This window comes from Pongo abelii, chromosome 10 (genome assembly GCF_028885655.2).
Source record: "Pongo abelii isolate AG06213 chromosome 10, NHGRI_mPonAbe1-v2.0_pri, whole genome shotgun sequence".
Taxonomy (NCBI): domain Eukaryota; kingdom Metazoa; phylum Chordata; class Mammalia; order Primates; family Hominidae; genus Pongo; species Pongo abelii.
In genome coordinates, this window is record NC_071995.2 from 119,443,689 (window position 1) to 119,461,667 (window position 17,979).

A 17,979-nucleotide genomic window follows, 5' to 3' on the forward strand; every position below is an offset into this window, starting at 1 on the left:
TAAATCACCTGCACAAGCAATGTGAGCTTTTTGTTAAGTTCATTACAGGTAAGCTAGACAAGTTATTTCTTGAATAGGTTAACGTGACAGCTACTATGATATTGTGGGCTGTCTTTTCTGGTGTCAGGTTTAAATGGTTCTAGAGCTGGGCTTAGCTTTAACCTGCCATTTTAAAAGAAATACTATCAGGAAATTTCCTGGATGGATGAGGGTGTTCTGGCCTCCAGATGAGGGGGCATGTTGAAGCCAGAATCACCAGTATTTCTGTAAAATGTGTATGGTACCTTCAGTCTCATCCATTGTATTATGGAGAAAACAGATCCCAGAAATGTCAGTAGGTAGCAGATCAAACCTGGATCACAAGTCTCCCGCCGTTCCTACTTCTGTGAGTATGGCAGTCTGACTTCTCTTCAGGGTAAGGCGCAATAAAGAAGAGTGGAACTACAAAAACTACCTTAAGTTCCTTAAGTGGGCAGCTGCTACATGACCATGCAGTAATGATGTCAGATGAGGCCAGTCCCCCCCCCACCCAACTGCAAAAGTTTTATTTTTTGTTTGAGACAGAGTCTCGCTCTAGCCCAGGCTGGAGTGCAGTGGCAGGATCGCGACTCACTGCAAGCTCCGCCTCCCGGGTTCACGCCATTCTCCTGCTTCAGACTCCTGAGTAGCTGAGATTACAGGCACCCGCCACCATGCCCGGCTAATTTTTTGTATTTTTAGTGGAGACAGGGTTTCACTGTGTTAGGATGGTCTTGATCTCCTGACTTTGTGATCTGCCCGCCTCAGCCTCCCAAAGTGCTGGGATTACAGGTGTGAGCCACCGCGCCTGGCTCAAAGTTGTATTCTTTAAGTTACCTGATTAACTATTGGCAAGGAATCTGGTATCTGTAAGACCCTGTGGTTCAGTACTGAGATGGGCTATAGATCTCTGCCAGTTCAGTTGCTGTGTCTCAACTAATATTTCTATTCCAAATGACTTGGCTTGCTTAGGGCCCATCATGGGGCCGGGGGTACAAAGCTTCAGGTAGACGGCTAAGTATTGAAAATTTAGGCCAGGCACAGTGGCTCACCCTTTAATCCTAGCACTTTGGGAGGCCGAGGCAGGCCGATCACTTGAGGCCAGGAGTTCAACAGCAGCCTGGCCAACATGGCAAAACCCCATCTCTACTAAAAACACAAAAATTAGCCAGACGTAGTGGTGCACGTCTGTAATCCCAGCTACGTAGAAGGCTGAGGTGGGAGAATTGCTTGAACCCCGGAGCCGGAGGTTGCAGTGAGCCGATACTGGGCCACTACGCTCCAGCCTGGGTGATAGAGTGAGACTGTCTCAAAAAAAAAAAGTTTAACTAGTACCACATAGGGAGTCAGTCTTCCCACCAAGGCTAGGGATAGAGAGAGAACAGAGATTTGGCCAAGGATGGACTCCATAAGCCCTTTTTGTAATATAAGTATGCTAAATGCCACGGGAACCAGATACATTTATTAAGTCTACTCTTAGCCAAGCAATAAAGATGTCTACAGAGTTCACAACCTGCAACACTTCACCAGGGAATGCTAGGTAAAGGCAACTTTAGTTTAACTGAGTACTCCAAGTGGGTAATGTGCGCTGGTTGGCAGCTATCCAGTTTGGAAAACTGTGGAAGATGCTGTTGCTACCCAAATTGTTCTGTTCAACAAGTGGGCCTGAAGCCTGAGCAGTGTAGCCAGCTGTGTGGGGAGCAGAGGTTCACTCCATTGCTTCTGCAGCCTCCTCACCTGACTCCTCCTCCTCTAGTAAGCAGCTTCTTGTCACAGATTTCTGGATAGCTTCCCGCTCTCCTGGAGAAGGCAGATAACAGGGATGAAAGATGTCTTTGGGAGTGATTTCTTCAGCTTAAGGTCAGTCACTGCTCAGTGGGCACTGGGCTAGTGTTGCTTACCTTCATCAGTGCAGTTCTGCAACAAGATCAACAGCTGTCTCCTGTTGTACCGAATTAGGAACTTCTGACATGTTCTTATTGTACCTGGCATATGAGTTACTGTGGTCAACAGCTTGTGAAAGGTCTCGACCTTACAGACTTTCAGAGGTAGGGGGAAGTGTCTTGTTAGCGGGACAGCAGGAAGACCCACCCACCAGTCTAGACTGAACTGTGAACGTGTCACCAATTGAAAATCAGTAGCCATACCACATCACTCCTACCTCCCACATGTAACGTGTTGAAAAAGCATGGGTAACGGTGTCCTTTGTTCTCCAAGTATGTGATGAAGGGAAGAGCTGACCACACAAGCTGATAGAATTCTTTTCTGCATCGAAGTAGCACTATTCCAGTATAGGCATTGAGGTATCGAACTACAACAGGAAAAAAAAAATCATTTTGGAAAACTTTCGCTGTGTGTGGTGGCTCACGCCTGTAATCCCAGCACTTTGGGAGGCTGAGGCGGGCGGATCACTTTAAGTCAGGAGTTCGAGGCCAGCCTGGCCAACATGATGAAACCCCGTCTCTACTAAAAATACAAAAATTAGCCGGGTATGGTGGTGCACGCCTGTAATTCCAGCCACTCAGGAGGCTGAGGCATGAGAATCGCCTGAACCCAGGAGGCAGAGGGCAGCAGTGACCCGTGATCTCGCTGCTGCACTCCAGCAGCCTGGGCAACAGTGAGACTGTCTCGAAAAAAGGAAAACTTTGAAAACTTTGGAGTAACAGAGCCTACTATGTGCCAAAAGTATGTTGTAGGCAAGTGGCACGTAGGATCTATCAGCGAGTAAAAGAGAAAAGCCAAAACACCCACTGTGTTGCATACCACTCAGAACTGGTGAATGAATTTAGAATTTAAAATGCTTTCTAATTCACTAGTTAATTCAATAAATAGGAGCAGGTAGGAGGCGATCCATTTTAATTTAGGAAAAACCCCCACAAAACCCTTGCCTGAAAAACAGGCTGTTTTACTGCATTTGGGCTCTGTAATTCTTGTAGCAGTCAGCTCTGAGTCTCACCTGACTTAGGAGAGTTAAGCCTATCTGCATTTAACTGTACAGAAGTCAATCTCAAGCAAAGTAAAAGAGGGAACTAATTTAAGTGGTGTGAAAGAAGGGCCCCTCTGTCCTAGCTCATCCTGTATTTACATATATTGACAATCATGTGTTCTGTACTTTACCAACTATTTAAGGGCTTTCCCAGGGGTACTTTTGACATTTTTTTTTCCATGTGATGTTAATGTAATCGGTCATATAATAGCTCTTACTAGGAACTATACACAGCTTCCCTCATTTAATTCCCTACCCTATCAAATTCAATCACAACCAATTACAGAAATTACCTGTCAAGCAGGTAAAAAGAGGCCTCTAGCTCAAAGCCCCACTGCCTTCGGGCCCCTTTTAGCGCTCTGCTAATTTCGGACTCTCGCTTGGGGCCCCAGGCGCTTAAAGAGATACCTTACAAAAAACGGTGCACGGGCTTGGCCACTCGTGCCCTTTCTTTCTTCCTCCGGCGCCTGCCCCCTCCACGTCCCGCCATCCTCCCGGGTTCCCCTCTTCCCCCAGCGCCCTTGCACCCGCGAAGCCGATGGAGCAGGCGGCTGCGCCGAAAGTTCCGTGCACCCTGGCGATCGTGTCCCGTACGAGGCTGCTCAGAACTCGGTCATCGAGGCTTAGGCGGCAGCGGGGGTCGTCAGACACCAGTTCGCAGAGCAGGTACCTGCGGCAGGCGAGAGGAAGGTGGACACTAGCGGGGCCGCGAGGACCCAAAAAGGCACTGGGTGGGTCTGGAAGGGAATGCTTACCTGTGCTTGAACCGCACCATGGCTGCCTCCGCGCTCTCCGGTCCGGCGTGCAAACCGGATGTGAGTTCTGTTCGCGGCCAATGGGAAGCTTGCTTCCGCAGCCTTTCAGCCATTCAGAGAAGGAGACAGGATATTAGGGCGGAGCTAGAAAGTTGAGAGGACGAAGTCTGTCAGCTCCCTCAAGCCCCGCCCAAATGCGTTTGTAAGCGCGCATGCGTCCTGCGGAGGATCACTGACTCGTTTGAGGGCTGAACCCCAGAATGGGGAGCGGCTTGCAGCTGTAATGGGTGGTTCTGCTGCACACCGAAGTTACAATACCGTGTAGGATGCAGCCGCTGCCCTTGGGGCCCTGGGAACCTTGCAGCACAGTTATGTATGCGAGTATATTCTCTCCCCAGGGTGAACGGTGGAGCTTTTGAGGGCAAGACCCTGCACCTCACAGCCCAGGGATTGACAAACGGGAAATCGGACCTTTATTTTCAGGTTTGAGCTCAGTTTAATTCTTCCATACAGCTAAAGATGCTATTGCTGTTTGGGCCTTTCAATAATCTTAGGGAGGCGAGTGTGCCGTCTCGTTTTTGCTCGCAGAAACTACGTGGTCATTGTATTTTCCATTTCCGTTTACCTTTTTTTTTTTTTAACAGAAAAGCACAAAGAAGCAAATAAATTATAATCCCAGCACTGAGGGAGAATAACTGTTGTCGTGTAGTGTGTTTTCTTCTGTCATTTTCCCCCTGGGCCAGCGGTTCTCAAAGTGTCGTCTGGGGACCACTGAGATTTACTAAACTCACTCAATTTAGGAGTCCCCGAAGTCAAAATTACTTTCATAATAATGCTAAGATGTTACTTGTCTTTTTCATTCTCTCAGAGTGAACAGTCAAGTTTTCCAGAGGCTGCTTGACGTGATGACATCACTGCTCTAGGAATTGTGTATTGTTTTTTAAACATTTCTCAACTTTAATGTCCATAGTAAATATAACCCACAAAACTAAAAGCGCTTGGGCATCGTCAGTAACGTGTGTAAAGGGGTCCTGAGACAGAGAAAACAGTTTGAGAACTATGCCCTCTGTTAAATTATGTTTTTTCTTTTATTTTCTTTTTAAGTATTTTTTTAAAAATGTCTTATGGGGTATTACATAAAGTACATATTCTTAAGTGTACATCTCAATGAATTTTTACATATGGATAGACTTCTATAACCACCTCCAAGATTAAAATAAAGAGCATTTCCAGTATCCCAGAAGGTTCCCTGAGCCCTCTTCAGTCAAATTCCTTACTGCTATCAGCCACTATTAACCACTTCTACCCTGCTAGATTAATTTTGCCTGTTCTTAAACTTTATATAAATGTTCTTCAGCATGTTTTCTTTTGTGTCTGGCTTCTTTTGCTCAACATGATTGTAAGATTGATTCCTGTTGTTTGGCTATATTTTCTTTTTTTTTGTTTGTTTTTAAGAGAAAGTCTTGGTCTTGTTGCCCAGGCTGGAGTGAAATGGCACGATTTTGGCTGGCTGCAACCTCCGCCTCCTGAGGTCAAGCGATTCTCCTGCCTCAGCCTCCTGAGTAGCTGGGATTACAGGCACCTGCCACCATGACCAGCTAATTTTTGTATTTTTTTTTTTTTTTTTGAGATGGAGTCTCACTCTGTTGCCCAAGCTGGAGCACGATCTCAGCTCACTGCAACCTCCGCCTCCTGGATTCAGGCGATTCTCCTGCCTCAGCCTCCCGAGTAGCTGGGACTACAGGTGTGTGCCACCACAACTGGCTAATTTTTGTATTTTTAGTAGGGACAGGGTTTCACCATGTTGGCCAGAGGCTGGTCTCGAACTCCTGACCTCAGGTGATCCACCCACCTCGGCCTCCCAAAGTGCTGGGATTACAGGCGTGAGCTACCACGCCTGGCCGTTTGGCTATATTTTCATGTCAACTATTCAGCTACAATACTGTTATTTCAGCTGTGCAGTATTGCATTGTTTGGACGTACCACTGTGAAGTTGGTCAGTATCCCCTTGGTAGACGTTTACATTATTTCTAGGTTTTCTTGTTATACCCAATACTTTAATGTATGGCTTTGTAGCTTAGTCTTTATGCCCATCCCTGATTATTTGTAGAAGTGTCTTGGCCTTGGCTGGTCCTGTGAGGTCTGTAATGGAGGCAGATTTCACAACTGATTTTTGCAAGATCTGGAATGAGTTCTCAATTTTCCCATCTCCCACTCTTCTTGGCCACCTTAAAGGAGGGATGTAGGGGAAGGTAGGGAAGAGAAGAGTAGGAAGAGGGAACTCCGTGGCCCTGCCGAGGGACCAGTGACAGTGACGGCACTCCCCACCCAAGAACAACCTTTCACCAGAAAGTGTCTGCGACATCCTTCTTTGGCCAACAGGGGGCGCCAGAGGCCCGCAGTGCGCGGAGGTAGCAAGACACCCCCAACCCCTGAGCGCTCCACCCCTCCTAGAAATTTCACTCCTAACACTTCCCAGCCTTCATTTCAACGGCAATGCTTCGCCCATTTTATAAATGCAGTTGGGGCTCAGACCAAAGCCTCGTATCCAGTTAGGAGCAGGATCAGAATTCGAACCCAAAGCCAGCTGACTCCTTGTTCTGGTCAACACGGTTGGTGCTCTCCTGTGCAGGGTTTCACTCGTCCATTTAGTGTAATAAGATGGAGAGACGACAGATGGAGGTTCGATTCCCCACTCCGTCATTTACCGGCCCGGCCAGGTGCTGTCAGGAGGGTTAATTCATGTCTCAGATCTTAGTTTCCTCATCTGTGCAATGGGATAACAATGGTTCCTCCCTCGTGGGTGGATATGAAGTTTAAGCGGGTCATGCAGACAAAATGCCTGTCACAGCGAGTGCATAGTAAGCCCTTTTGTTTTTGTTTTTGTTTTGTTTTTTTGAGACTGATTTTTAAGACTGTCTTAAAAACAAAAAAAGAAAATATAGCCAAACAACAGGAATTTTTTGAGACAGTTTTTTGCTCTGTCGCCCAGGCTGGAGTGCAGTGACGCGATGTCGGCTCACTGCAGCCTCTGCCTCCCGGGTTCAAGCAATTCTCCTGCCTCAGCCTCCAGAGTAGCTGGGATTACAGGCGCCTGCCACGACGCCCGGCTAATTTTGTATTTTTAGTAGAGATTTCACCATGTTGGCCAGGCTGGTCTCAAACTCCTGACTTCAAGTGATCCGCCCGCCTCGGCCTCCCAAAGTGTTGGGATTACAGGCGTGAGCCACCGCCCTCGGCAAGTAAACGCTGTTCTGAACAAATGATTTACTTCTCCCCCACAGGCACAGCCCCGGGAGGAAGCACATTGGCACGGCCCGCGGCCTCCCAGTCTTGGACCAGGCCCGGCCCCTTCTGGCCCCGGAGGGTGCAGACGCCGGCGGTGGCCGGGCGAGCGGGCTGGCGCGTTGGCGGCGCGGCGGGCTCCCCGCGGTAATTAGCCCGCGCGGGCTCGGGCTGCGCCAGCCGCTAATTACAAGTCTCCTAATGAGGCCGGCGGCTTTTTGCAATCACCCGGGTCCCCGCTGCGCGGCGCGTGAGGCCGCGGGGGAATCCGCCCGCGGAGGCATGGAGGAGGAGCGGCCGCCTTCCCCGGGGCCCGGAGATCCGCTGGACGGCGACAGGGGTGTGCCCCGTCCGTGCCCGACCCCGGAATGCCGGCCGCGAAGGGGCAGCGGCAGGGGCTCACACCCCAACCCCTCCTCGGTTCTCTCCCCAGCCGGGCCGCAGAGCCATTATCCTCCCCGTCTCACAGGTGAGGAAGCCGATGAGGCTCTGAGAGGTGAGCTCACCCAGGTGCACAATAGAGCCCAATCCACGTCTGTCTGACCCCAGCCTGTGCCCTTAGCTGAGTCAGGTATCCCCTGGATCAATGGGGTGGTCGCTGTTGTCATTACTGTTAGCATTATTACAGTCGTCCTGGGGACTTCTCAGATTTTTTTTTTTTTTTTTTTTTGAGATGGAGTCTCGCTCTGTCGCCCAGGCTGGAGTGCAGTGGCGCGATCTCGGCTCACTGCAACCTCTGCCTCCCGGGTTCAAGCGATTCTCCTGGCTCAGCCTCCCCAGTTGCTGGGACTACGGGCACGTGCCACCTCGCCTGGGTAATTTTTTGTATTTTTAGTAGAGACAGGGTTTCACCGTGTTAGCCAGGATGCTCTCCATATCCTGACCTCGCGTTCCACCCACCTCGGCCTCCCAAAGTGCTGGGATTACAGGCGTGAGCCACCGCGACTGGCCTGTCTTTTTTTTTTTTTTTCTGAGACAGGATCTCACTCTGTCCCACAGGCTTGAGGGCAGTAGCTCCATCTTGGCTCACCGCAACCTCTGCCTCCTAGGTTCAAGCGATTCTCCTGCCTCAGCCTCCTGAGTAGCTGGAACTACAGGTGCCTACCACTATACCTGGCTACTTTTTGTATTTTTAGTAGAGACGGGGTTTTGCCATGTTGGCCGGGCTGGTCTCGAACTCCTGGCCTCATGTGATCTGCCTGCCTTGGCCTCCCAAAGTGCTGAGCCACCGTGTCCAGCCAGGGTCACTGTCTTTATTCTTCATCCATGTCTCCTGGGTGATCATTAATTGGGCTGTCCCAGTGTGCTGGCCACTGTCCTTTCTGGGTTTGATTGATTGAGTCCCCACATCAGCCTCATGAAGGTAGGGCCCATTATCCTCTGAGACACAAGGAGGAAAATGGCTTGCCCAAGTTGACAGTGAATTTGGGTGGACATCTGTCTTACCCTAAAACCCGTGCTTTTAACCCCGTGCTCTCTACTCTGTATTCTGGGACCTAGAAGGATGCTGAGGAAGGAGAGCGCAACTGGGGGTACCATTCTGAGGTGACTTTGGCATCCGAGGGGTTTCTGTCAGAGCCCAGACGCTGCTGTTGTGGATGGTGGCAAAGGGAAACTGTCTCTGCTCCAGCATTTTATTAAGCAGCCACTGTTCATAAGAGGTTCCTACTCCTCGAATCTTAACCAATTTTCTGTAAAACCCTTATGGGGACAATCTAGATGAAATTAAACCCTCCATCTGCTTAGCCAGGGGCTTGGGGAGCCGCCGCATCCTCCAGGTTGCTGGGACAGATGCAGCCCTCCCTGGACTTCAGACAAAACATTGCATCTTGCTCCTCCTTTGTCCTCGCTGCCCCGTGAACCTCTTTCCCTGTCCCTGCCTGCTGTGAGAATTCGCTCATGCAAAAATTAATTGAAATTACAAGGGCTCTACTGTTTGACCCAGCAATTTCTCCACCAGCAATTTCTCCCACAGAGATTGTCGCATTTGTGCCAAATGACAGGTGAACGAGGATGTGTCTTGCTTGCAGCATCGTTGGTTATAGCAAAAGGCCACTTCAGTGTTTACCAGAAGGGGTCCACTGTATGTGTGTATTTATCGGACAACTATGGGCCAGGGAATGTTCATTCTAAACACTGCCTAGGCTGGGCACAGTGGCTCACATCTGCAATCCCAGCACTTTGGGAGGCCAAGGTGGGCGGATCACTTGAGGTCAGGAGTTTGAGACCAGCCTGGCCAATATGGTGAAACCCCATCTCTACTAAAAATACAAAAAACTAGCTGGGCATGGTGGCAGTTGCCTGTAAATCCCAGCTACTCTGGAGGCTGAGGCAGGAGGATCGCTTGAACCCAGGAGGCAGAGGTTGCAGTGAGCTGAGACTGTGCCACTGCACTCCGGCCTGGGCAACAGCAAAAAACTGTCTCAAAAAATAAATAAATAAACAAATAAACACTGCCTAGACTGACTCATTTAATCCTCACAACTACCCTATAAAACAGGTACTTAGTTTTATTAACCCCATTTTACAGATGAAACTGAGGCTCAGGAAGAACAAACTGTTGGCCTAAGCTTCACGTAGCTTGTCCACAGCAGGGCCAGAATTTGGATCAGGCAGTCCATGTTCTTAACCACTGTTCTATATGGCTTCTCTGCCTTTATTTACATGGAAAATTTCCAAAGGGTGACCCAAGAAGCTGTTGATGGTGGTTACCTCTGGGGAGAGGAATTCAGGTGTGAAGTAGGAGGGCCTTAGTTTCTACCATGTCCTGTTTTATTCCATTTTATTTTGCCATATGTTTGTGTGCTGAATGTTTATGTTCCCTCAAATTAATATGCTGAAATCCTAACTTTTAAGATGATGGTATTAGGAGGTGGGGCCTTTGGGAGGTGATTAGGTCATAAGAGTTGAACCCTCATGAATAGTATTAGTGCCCTTATAAAAGGGACCCCAGGCTGGGGACTGTGGCCCATGCCTGTAATCCGAGTACTTTGGGAGGCCGAGTTTAAGACCAGCGTGGGCAACATTGTGAAACCTGTCTGTCCTAAAAATACAAAAATTAGCTGGGCATGGTGGTGCATGCCTGTAATCCCAGCTACTCAGGAGGCTGAGGCAGGAGAATCACTTGAGCTTGAGCCTGGGAGGCAGAGGTTGCAGTGAGCTGAGATCACACCGCTGCACTCCAGCCTGGGTGACAGAGCAAGGTCCTGTCTCCAAAAAAAAAAAAAAAAAAAAGAGGGACCCCGGAGAGTGCTGTCTCCCTCTCCTGCCACATGAGGACACAGAATCTCCTGGCATCTTAATCTTGGACTTCCCAGCCTCCAGAACTGTGAGCAATAAAAGCAATAAATATTTGTTGTTTAAGCCAACCAGTCTGTGGTATTTTTGTTGTAGCATCCTGAAAAGACAAATGGAGATGTGCATATGTTAGTTTCATAATTTAAAGAAGTTACTGGCCACGCACAGTGGCTCATGCCTGTAATCCCAGTACTTTGAGAGGCTGAGGCAGGAGGATTGCTTGAGCCCAGGAGTTCAAGACCAGCCTGGGCAACAAAGTGAGACCCTGTCTCTACAAAAAAGTACAAATTAGCCAGGCATGGTGGCACGCGGCTGTAGTCCCAGCTACTTGGGAGTGTGAGGTGGGAGGATTGCTTGAGCCCAGGAGGTTGAGGCTGCAGTGAGCCATGAGTGCACCACTGCACTCCAGCCTGGGTGACAGAGTGAGGCTTTGTCTCAAAAAAAAAAAAAAGTAAAAAAAAGTTACTGAGCCCCAGTGCCCAAGGTATGTTAACACCAGTCCTTACCTTAGCTCTGGAAGTGGGTACTATCATTATTCCCATCTCATAGATGAGAGAGCTGAGCTCACAGAAGTAGTCTGCCTGGCCCAATTATAAAGAGGGATGGACTCTTCAAGCTAGTGGTCTTTCTCCTAATTCATATTAGCCCCTGGGCTTGGAGGGTTCAGAGGGGAGAAAAGTGATTAAAAGCATGAACTGGAGCCAGCTGACCTGGGTTCAAGTCTTGATTCAGCCATTACTGGCTGTGTGACCTTGGGCAAGTCACTTTCCCTCTCTGAACCTGTTACCCTTCTGTGAGGATTAAACACTTTACCTTCATGTCACATGTTTAGAACAAGGCCTGTTTAATCGTGAGCACTCAAGAAATGTCAGGTATTTTTAAAAAATATACATTAAAATGTAATAGAGACAGGGTCTCGCTATGTTGCCCAGGCTGGTCTTGAAGGCCTGGGCTCAAGCAATCTTCCCACCTTGGCCTCCCAAAGTGCTGGGATTACAGGCATGAGCCACTGCGGCTGGCCAGGTATTTTTATAGTACCGTTCTCAATGTTGTCCCCAATTTCAAGCTCAGAGTGGTTCCTTCTCCCAGCTAGTGGGTCCAGTCCTCCCCCCAGGGACAAAGCCCAGCCACCCTGTGCTCCCATCTCCAGCAGAAGCCCCTTGCAATCAGTTCTCCTGGGTTATCCCAGGGCGGTGGCTGTGATCAGAGCTGATCACATTGCCAGAGCTGATCTTAGGAGAAGAGGCAGAGCCACAGGACTGGTGTGGCCCGGATCCAAGGCAAGGCTGTGGCGGGCGGGCGGCCTCCCAGTTCGGGATGTTCCCAGCGCGTTCCCACCGCTCACACTTGGAGGGAGAAGGACCTCAAAATAGCTGCTGCTTCCCCAGCACGGCGCTAGGCCAGGGACAGGAATAGACATCTGGGGGTGGCCGCTGCAGCCTCCCTCAAGGACCCTGGGGGGCTGGAAATAGGCAGAGGCCAGAACCCCACCAATGTGGAGGGGATAGTACAGCTGTCAATGTGCGGTGACCCGCCTGTGACAGTCCAGCCCATGGAGTGTGTTGCCCCAGCTGGGGCTAGCTGGTCAGTGGGTCACCAGCTCCAGCCCGATGCTGGCCATGGCCTGGATGGTTAAACCAAAAGGGAGTGTCCTTCAGCACTGGCTCCTGTGACCTCTCTGGGAAGGTGGGAAAACTAAGGCCCAGAGAGAGGTTCACATGCCTGAGATCATGCAGCTGATCTGTTTGGTGAGCAGCAGCCAGACTTACAGGAAAGGTAGGCCTTGGGGCTTTGAGAGCAGTGTAGGGCGGTGGTTAAAGGGTTAGAGGACTCAGACTGGGAGGACGCAGACTGCCTGATTTAAATCCAGCCTCGGCTACCTGTGTCCTGCATACCCTCAGGCCTCAATTTCATCATCTATAAAATGGGCACAAGGAGAGAGTACCCACCTCCTTTAATGGTTGTAAAGACTCAGTGAATTATTCTTTGTACTATTATGATTGTTATTGTGTTTTCCCCAGATTCCTTTTTTTGTTGAGACAGGGTCTTGCTCTGTCTTGCAGGCTTTGGTGCAGTGGCATGATCATAGCTCACTGCAACCTTGAACTCCTGGGGCTCAAGCGATCCTCCCATCTTGGCCTCCCACATAGCTGGGACTATAGGTGCATGCCACCATGCCTGGCTAATTTTTATTTCTACTTTTAGTAGAGATGAGGTCTCACTATGTTGCCCAGGCTGGTCTTGAACTCCTGGCCTCAAGTGATCTTCCCGCCTCAGCCTCCCAAAGTGCTGGGATTACAGGCGTGAGCCACCATGCCCGGCCGTATTATGCTCAGTTTTACAGATGAGCAGAGCGAACACCAGAGAGGTGAAGTCACTCCTCCAGGGTCACATAACTGGGAGGTAACAGAGCTAGGACTTGAAACCCAGTCTGCCTGCCTGCATAGCCCATGGAAGTAACCACTGCATGACATTCTTTATCGGGACACTTTTTTAGACGGAGTCTCACACTGTCGCCCAGGCTGGAGTGGAGTGAGGCGATCCCTGCTCACTGCAACCTCTGCCTCCCGTGTTCAAGCGATTCTCCTGCCTCTGCCTCTCGAGTAGCTGGGATGACAAGCACATGCCACCACACTCAGCTAATATTTTTGTATTTTTAGTAGAGATGGCGTTTCACCATGTTGGTCAGGCTGGTCTCGAACTCCTGACCTCATGAGCTGCCCACCTCGGCCTCCCAAAGTGTTGGGATTACAGGTGTCAGCCACCGCGCCTGGCCGGGATACTTTTTTTTTTTTTGAGTCAGAATCTCACTCTGTCACCCAGGCTGGAGTGCAGTGGTGCAATCATGGCTCACTGCAGCCTTCACTTCCCTGGGCTCAGGTGATCCTCCCACCTCAGCCTCCCAAGTAGCTGGGACTACAGGCGTGCACCACCATGCCTGGCTAATTTTTGTGTGTGTGTGTGTGTGTAGAGATGGGGTTTTTCCATGTTTCCCAGGCTGATTTCAAACTTCTAAGCTTGGGTGATCTGCCTCCTTAGCCTCCCAAAGTGCTGGAATTACAGGCATGAGCGACTGTGCCTGGCCTGGGACACTCTTTATTGGGGAGACAGACATGTCGTTCACTTGTTACTGCCCAGGCGTTTGGCACTTGGAAGAGGACTCCACTCCCTCGGCCTGGACATTTATGACCTCAGCCCCCAGTGGTCCCTCCGTGACCTCTGCTCCAGGCCTCTCCAAGTGGCCAGGGCCTTCTTGGGAGAAGGGAGGCTCGGGGAAGCCCACAGCCCAACCTCACTCATGTACCAGTCTCATGTGAGATGTGAGGTCCCCAGCCTGCATTACAGAATTCCTACCTCCCTTCCACTGGGTTTCCCTGAGTACCTACTGTGCCAGGCCTGCACTAGGCTCTGAGAACACAAGAGGACTTTGTCCCTGCCCTGATATTGCTCACTAGGTGGTGAGAAAGGTTGTTAAAAAGGTAGGCCGGGCGCAGTGGCTCACGCCTGTAATCCCAACACTTTGGGAGGCAGAAGTGGGTGGATCACCTGAGGTCAGGAGTTCAAGACCAGACCGACCAGCATGGTGAAACCCTGTCTCTACTAAATACAAAAGATCAGTCAGGCATGGTGGTGGGCACCTGTAATCCCAGCTACTCAGGAGGCTGAGGCAGGAGAATCGCTGGAACCCAGGAGGCAGAGGTTGCAGTGAGCTGAGATCGCGCCACTGCACTCCAGCCTGGGCAACAAGAGTGAAACGCCATCTCAAAAAAAAAAAAAAAGACAAGAGGAGCTACTGCTCTTGTAAGAACGCGGGTAAACAGGTGCCTGGAGGAGGAGGAGGAACTTAACTCAGCCCAGGTGGTCAGAGAAGGCTTCCTGGAGCCGGTGGTGTCTGAGCTGAGGCCTGAAGGAGAAAAAGAGCTAGGGGAAGAGAGAGGAGGTAGGAAAGAGTGTTGTAGGAAGAGGGAACTGCTTGTGCTAAGGAAGCAACGTGCTGCGTTCCAGGAACTGTGAGTTGTAGGCGATAGAGGTGTGGGTGAGGGGGACTGGGACTACAGAGATGGGCAGGGACAGGTCCCTCAGGGCCTTGTTGGGCACACTGAATGCTTGGATACTGAGTGGGGAGGGCTGAGAGAATGAGATCGGGAGCTAGAAGTTTCCCTTTGGCCACAGGGAAGGATGGACCTCAGGCGGCTGAACTGGAGGTGGGGACCCTGGGGAGGAAGCTGCTGCCTGGAGGGAGAAGGGGGACTTGGATGAGGGTGGTGGGGATAGAGAGAAACGGGTGGCTTTGTAAAGTGTTTACAGGTAGAACTGGTTACCTGTTGCTGCACGATAAATCACCCCAAAACTGTGTGCCTTAAAACAACAACACTATTATTTCTCACGATTCTGTGGGGTGAGAGGGCAGTTCTGCATCACGTGGGGTTGCTGGGATGGCAGGAAGGTCCCAAGTGGCCTCACCCACGTGGCTGGCAGTCGTTGTTGGCTGCCGGCTGGGTGCTCAGTTAGGGCTGTTGGTTGGGGGGAGCCTCAGCTTAGTGCATTCACAATGTTGAGCAACCACCACCTCTTCCTAGTTTCACACTTTCCTATCACTCCATACCCATATGGCAATCTCTCCCCATCCTCCCTCCCCACAGCCGCTGACAACCATGAATCTGCTTTCTGTCTCTGTGGGTTTACCTATTCCGGACATTTCAGATACATGCAATCATACAATATGTGACCTCTGGTGTCTGGCTTCTGTCAGTTAGCATGATGTTGTCAGGGTTCACCCATGTTGTAGCATGCGCCAGCACTTCATTCCTTTTTATGGCTGAATAATATTCCATTGTATGGCTAGACCACAATTTGTTTATCCATTAATCTGTTGATGGACATTTGGCTTGTTTCCACCTTTTGGCTCTTGGGAATAATGCTGCTATGAGCATTGGTGAACAAGGATCTGTTTGAGTCTCTGCTTTCAGTTCTTTAGGAATGGAATTTCTGTGTCATATGGTAACTCTATGTTTAACTTCTTGAGGAACTGCCAAACTGTTTCCCACAGCAGCTGCACCATTTTCCACTCCCAGCCGCAATGGATGAGTGCAATGGACTGAATGTTCATGTCCTCCCCAAAATCTTATGTTGAGATCCTCACCCGTGAAGTAATGGCATTAGGAGGTGGGGCCTTCGGGAAGTAAACAGGCCATGCGAGTGGAGCCCTCCTCAGTGGGATGAATGTACTTAGAAAAGGGACCCCGGAGAACACTCTTGCCTTCTCTCCACCATGTGAGGGGACGATGAGAAGTCCACAGTCTTCAACCCAGAAGAAGGCCCTCACCAGAACCCAGCCATGCTGGCCACCATGACCTCACACTTCCAGGGTCCAAAACTACAAGAAATACATTTCTGGTTTTTGTTGTTGTTGTTTTTTCTTTTTGAAACAGGGTCTCACTCTGTCGCCCAGGCTGGAGTGCAGTGGCAGAGTCTCGGCTCACTGCAACCTCTGTCTCCCGGGTTCAAGCGATTCTCCTTCCTTAGTCTTCTGAGGAGCTGGGATTACAGGCCCCTGCCATCAAGCCTGGCTAATTTTTGTATTTTTAGTAGAGATGGAGTTTTCCCATGTTGGCTAGGCTGGTATCAAACTCCTGTCCTCAAAAGATCCACCCTCCTCAGCCTCCCAAAGTGCTGGGATTACAAGCATTAGCCCCTGCGCCTGGCTGAATTTCTGTTGTTTATGAGCCATCCAGTCTACAGTACTTTGTTATAGCAGCCTGGATGGAATCACACAACAAAAGTGTCTATTTTTCCACATCCTTACCAACACTTGTTATTTCTTTTTGTTTGTTTGTTTGAGATGGAGTCTTGCTCTGTTGCCCAGGCTGGAGTGCAGTGGCACGATCTTGGTTCACTGCAACCTTCACCTCCCAGGTTCAAGCGATTCTCCAGCCTCAGCCTCCCCAGTAGCTGGGACTACAGGCATGCGCCACTATGCCTGGCTAATTTTTGTATTTTTAGTAGAGATGGGGTTTCGCCATGTTGGCCAGGCTGGTCTCGAACTCCTGACCTTAGGCGATCAGCCTGCCTTGGCCTCCCAAAGTGCTGGGATTACAGGCACGAGCCACTGTACCCAGCCAGCACTTGTTATTTCTCTCCCCACTTATTTTATTTCATTTTACATTTCCCTGAAAACTTTTTATTGGCTTTTTGGATAGAAACGGGAATTTATTTGCGAGGAAGCATGATCCCATCACACTTCTGCTGGAACCAGCGCATGGCCTCCTCTTTGCTGATTCTGTGTTTGGCCCCAGTGCAGCCTGTCCTGCGCTTCTTGTCTGTGATGCTGAAACCCGGCCTACTCAGCATCACATAGAAGTCCAGGCCGTAGAGACCCACAAATTGGGCTATATTTGATACCCAGATTGATGTGTTCCTGGATCCCAAGATCAAAGTTTCCAGTATCTGAGAAGTTATTTTTTCTCAACTCATACTCCCATACCTCTAGACCCTTCTCCAGGATTTCTTCTGCTTTGATCTCTTGAACTATGCAGCGGACAGCATTTTCAGCTTTTCATTTTTCCGGATGTCAAATGATATGACAGTGTATCTGGCTTTGGAAAACACAGGGTCTGGGCTGCAAGCCGCTCCAACGCTTTGGCTGCAGGGATCAGTCTCTACTCTCCCCAACACAGATGTTGAGGCAGAGCTTGTGAATGCAAAGTTCCCATGTGGGGTTCTCCTTTTCACCTTCATCCTGTGCCATGATGGAAAACGGGAAGAGCTCTGCCCCCTTTTTTAAAATTAAGGCCATCCTAGTGGGCGATATCTTACTGTGGTTTTGATTTACATTTACTTAATGGCCAATGATGTTGAACATCTTTTTCATATGCTTTCTGGCCATTTGTATATCTTCTTTGGAGAAATGTCTGTTTGCTTACTTGGCTCTTTTTTTTTTTTTTTGGTTGAGACAGAGTCTTGTCCTTGTTGTCCAGGCTGGAGTGCAGTGGCACGATCTCAGCTCACTGCATCCTCTGCCTCCCGGGTTCAAGCGATTCTCCTGCCTCAGTCTCCTGAGTAGCTTGGATTACAGGCACCCACCACTACGCCTGGCTAATTTTTGTATTTTTAGTAGAGACAGGGTTTCACCATGTTGGCCAGGCTGGTCTCAAACGCCTGAGCTCGTGACCTGCCCACCTCGGCCTCCCAAAGTGCTGGGGTTACAGGCGTGAGCCACCGCGCCTGGCCCACTTGGCCCATTTTTTAGAAGGGTTGTTTGTCTTTTTGTTGTTGAGTTCTCTATATATTCTGGATACTAAATTCTTATCAGATATACGATGTGTAAATATTGCCTCCCATTCTGCAGGTTGCCTGTTTACTTTCTTGATAGTGTTCTTTGATGCAGAAAAGTTTTTACTTTTCGTGAAATCCAATTTGTCTCTTTTTTCTTTTGTTTCTTGTGATTTCAGTGTCAAATTGAAAAATCTATTGCTAAATCCTAGATCATGAAGATTTATCCCTGTGGTTTATTTTATTTTATTTATTTTATTTTTTCTGAGATGGAGTTTCACTCTTATTGCCCGAGCTGAAGTGCAATAGCACAATCTCGGCTCACGGCAACCTCCACCTCCCAGGTTCAAGTGATTCTCCTGCCTC

At 49.6% G+C, this 17,979-nt stretch overlaps 1 protein-coding gene and 1 pseudogene across 2 annotated transcripts; both read right to left on the bottom strand.

Annotated features, from left to right (window-relative positions):
- Positions 1–1,454: 1,454 nt before the first annotated feature.
- Positions 1,455–3,892, bottom strand: POP5 (POP5 homolog, ribonuclease P/MRP subunit). 2 transcript variants are annotated; one of them, XM_002823856.6, is made up of 5 exons: positions 3,760–3,892; positions 3,532–3,674; positions 2,180–2,329; positions 1,920–2,003; positions 1,455–1,818 (listed from the first exon to the last, which is right to left on the bottom strand). In XM_002823856.6, the coding sequence occupies exons 1-5, from the start codon at positions 3,870–3,872 to the stop codon at positions 1,727–1,729; spliced, it is 582 nt and encodes a 193-aa protein (XP_002823902.2). In that variant the 5' UTR covers positions 3,873–3,892; the 3' UTR covers positions 1,455–1,726. The 2 variants fall into 2 exon arrangements, with proteins under 2 accessions (XP_002823902.2, XP_009246593.2); XM_009248318.4 differs by lacking the exon at positions 2,180–2,329 and having other exon boundaries at positions 3,760–3,885.
- Positions 3,893–16,519: 12,627 nt separating this feature from the next.
- Positions 16,520–17,089, bottom strand: LOC100449907 (large ribosomal subunit protein uL5-like; annotated as a pseudogene).
- Positions 17,090–17,979: the final 890 nt, after the last annotated feature.

Coding starts and splice junctions, on each gene's coding strand:
- POP5 (XM_002823856.6), bottom strand. CDS start 3,872: ATGGCTGAAAGGCTGCGGAAGCAAGCTTCCCATTGGCCGCGAACAGAA. Junction 2,004..2,179: donor CAACACGTTACATGTGGGAG/GTAGGAGTGATG, acceptor CTCATATGCCAG/GTACAATAAGAACATGTCAG. Junction 1,819..1,919: donor GCAGAACTGCACTGATGAAG/GTAAGCAACACT, acceptor TGCCTTCTCCAG/GAGAGCGGGAAGCTATCCAG.